Genomic DNA, 3,155 nt, shown 5'->3' with positions numbered 1-3,155 from the left:
CTCTCTCCACATCTTTCCTTACGGCCCCCCCCTCCCCCTGACCTGCCCTCACCCTGTACCCCTTGCCCTAACCATACCTACATACTTCTTCCCCTGCACAATTCAATCGTCACCTTTTTTTTTGAACATCTATAGAGGATCATTCTTGTGCCAACTTCAGTGCCACCTCCTACAGGAAGCCTTCTCAGCACTCCTGATTCACCACATATGTGGTGTCTTTCCTTTGTCATGCCCTTTTGGAGAATTCTCTCTTGTCACTGCTGCTAGGCTCTGAGCCCCCAAAGAACTGAGTTTGTCTCCTGCATCAGACTTGGGTTTCTTTAACCCTTTCTCTCTCACAGTATCCAGAACTCCCAGGGAAGCAGGGCAGGTCTCTCTCCATCTGGGCAGAGGACTCTGTCTTACCTCTTTATATTTCACCTGTACGGTCTCATGGGGCAGGTCTGTCCTGACATTTTTCAGCCCAGAACAGAGAGTACAAATGGAGGAACCCTCTTTGTGTGAGTGGCTAAAGGAGTTGTGTGTGGCACAGGTCTGCTGGACAAGGCAAGGTAGACACTAGGGGCTGGCTGAACCCAAGGTCTGCCCTGGTCACCCCATGTTTTATTCCAGACTCAGGATGTCCTGGCATTTCTAAGCACCTCCCCAAACTATACTGCCAATGCAGAGGGAAGGGAGGAAGCACAGTTGTCTGGGGATCCCTGTCTGGGTGACTAAGGACAGCCAATCTGAAACCAAACGTGTTTCCAAGAGCAGACTGGAACAGACTGTGCCCATCTTTTTTCCCGGAATGGAGTTGAAATCTCACCTCTGGCCTCTGATTTGAGGACCCATTTCTGGTCCCTGGGCCCTCTCTCACGATTTCCATTCTTTCAAAGAAGTCTCGTGGGTCAGGGGTGACTATGAAGGGGAGAGCTTTGTGGTAACAGGCAGTGCTACATCTTGATCGCAGTGGCGGTTCCACAGATCTTACACAGGGGCCAAAATGACAGGGAACTACACACACACACACACACACACACACACACACACACTCACACACACAGTGCCAATGTCAATTTCCTGGTTTTGATATTACACTTTGGTTATGGAAGATGTAACCATTGGGGGAAACTGGGTGGAGGGTACAAGGAATTCTCTAAAGTATCTTTGTAACCTCTCGTAAATCCACGGTCATTGCAAAACAAAAAGTTAAATACAAGTGTCTTACTTGAGGGAAAAAAACCACGTTTTAAAAAAAAAAGTGCTTTGTGTTGTGGGGATTGTGATGAGCATGCCCTCTTAGGCATGTGGGATCTTGCCTGGATTTACCTCTTATATCCATTCTCTGGCTCTCTTCTAGATCCTGATCTCACCTTTCATTGTCTACCCTCCTTTTTTTTTTAATGTTTATTTATTTCTGAGACAGAAAGAGACAGAGCATGAGTGGGGGAGGGACAGAGAGAGAGGGAGACACAGAATCAGAAGCAGGCTCCAGGCTCTGAGCCATCAGCACAGAGCCCGACGTGGGGCTTGAACTCACAAACCGTGAGATCGTGACTTGAGCCGAAGCCGGTCGCTCAACCGACTGAGCCACCCAGGCGCCCCCCCCCCTTTTTTTTTAATTTACTTAGAGAGAGAGAGAGAGAGAGAGAGAGAGAGAGAGAACGCAAGCAAGCCCAGGGAGGGGCAGAGAGAGAGGGAGAGAGAGAATCCCAGGCAGGCTCCGTGCTGTTGGGGTGAGGGGGAGGGTACCCAGTGTGGGGCTGGACCTCTTGAACCATGAGATCATGACCTGAGCCGAAACCAGGAGTTACTTAACAGCCTGGCCTAACCAACTGAGCCACCCAGGCACCTGTCATTGTCTACCCTCTTGAAGAATTTGACATTTCTACCTTTCAAATATTGTTATGTTTCGAAGAGGAGCTTGCAAAGAGCAATGCTTAACTAGCAGAAGCGTCCATGTGGCTATCATGGGCTTTGCAATGCCCAGGCAGAAGCTCTAATTGGGAGTAGGAGTGTGGTACCCCATCCCCCATAACTGTGAACGTGGCTCAGTTTTTGCTCCCTCCCATTAGAGGCCTCCTGGCTCAGCCCATTTTCCTTCCCGGTGAGGAGAGGGAGGGATGGGATCGAGGGGCAGTGGTGGTGCTGTGGAGACTCTGTTTCCCTTCTTGTCATTGTTTTCCTTTTATTTCAGTGAGAGGCACACACACGCACACTGCACTCGCACACACAAGCTGCGGGACCAAGGCCTTCTGGCAACAGTCTCTGAGTTGAAAGGCAGGTGGGGCCAGATGTGAGGCTGCCCGCCTCTCTGGGAGCCTGCTCAGGGCAGTCCATGGGGCAGGGGAGGCAGGGGTGGTGCCGTGCTTGGGGACTCGGTGTCACAGGGAGGTGGAGGCTTAAATGTTGGCTTTCTTGTCACCGCCGCTGCCGCTGGGGCTGCCCACTCTCCGTTCTAGCCTGCTGTAGGGCGCGAAGGCCGAGGAGCCCAGTTCATAGCAGGCAGACAGGTCCAGGAGTGGGGCAGTGGAAAAGCAGAGGGCCGGTGGAGGGGGTGGCAGGGGCGGGGACGTGGACGCTGAGGTCAGTGGGTTGAGGCACGGGGAGGAGTTCCTGGGGTCACCCAGTGAGGTGCCCCTGTGGCTGGCAGACAGGCCCAGTGGGCCAGGGGTCAGCGCCAGGAGGCCGGGGGCCCTAGGCACAGACAGCAGCCGGCCCTGCTCCAGCAGCCGCAGGATGTTGGATGTGGCAAAGGCCTCGGAAGCCGAGGAGGACGCCCGCTTCTCCAGGTCTCTGCTCTGGTCTTTCTTCTGCTTGGTGCGTCGGTTCTGGAACCAGACCTTCACCTTGGGGTGGAGGACAGGGAGGGGTGTCGGGAAGGGAGAGGGGACAGGCAAAGCAAAGTGGGGGCAGGTGGGAGGAGAAAAGAAGAGGAAGGGCGTGGAGGGCAAGGGGACAGAGAGTGGGGGGATAAGGGTAGAGTGAAAGGGGGAAGAAGAGTATTCAGAGTGTCATTAAGGCCTCTCCACACCAGCCTGCTCTGGGTGAACCAGTAAGGGACCCTCGCCCTCAAGTGCCTGCTGCCTGCTGGGTGCTGCTCTAGACTCGAGGAATCAGCAGTGACGAGAGTATAGGGAATCCTTGGTGTGGAGGGGACGGCACAGACAGGG

The 3,155-nt window shown here is 53.9% G+C and overlaps 1 protein-coding gene across 1 annotated transcript in view; it reads right to left on the bottom strand.

The window, feature by feature from the left end:
* Positions 1–2,350: 2,350 nt before the first annotated feature.
* VAX2 (ventral anterior homeobox 2) overlaps positions 2,351–3,155 on the bottom strand; it is a 28,275-nt gene continuing 27,470 nt past the window's right edge. Inside the window, exon 3 of the mRNA XM_042932627.1 lies at positions 2,351–2,831. Within this exon, the coding sequence (XP_042788561.1) occupies positions 2,385–2,831 (447 nt within the window). The 3' untranslated portion in view covers positions 2,351–2,384. The remainder of the gene's footprint in view (positions 2,832–3,155) is intronic.

The sequence above is a fragment of the Panthera leo genome, chromosome A3 (genome assembly GCF_018350215.1).
Source record: "Panthera leo isolate Ple1 chromosome A3, P.leo_Ple1_pat1.1, whole genome shotgun sequence".
In the NCBI taxonomy this organism is placed as follows: Eukaryota; Metazoa; Chordata; class Mammalia; order Carnivora; family Felidae; genus Panthera; species Panthera leo.
Note: the sequence above shows the minus strand (reverse complement) of the source record. Positions and strands in the feature narration are given on the sequence as shown.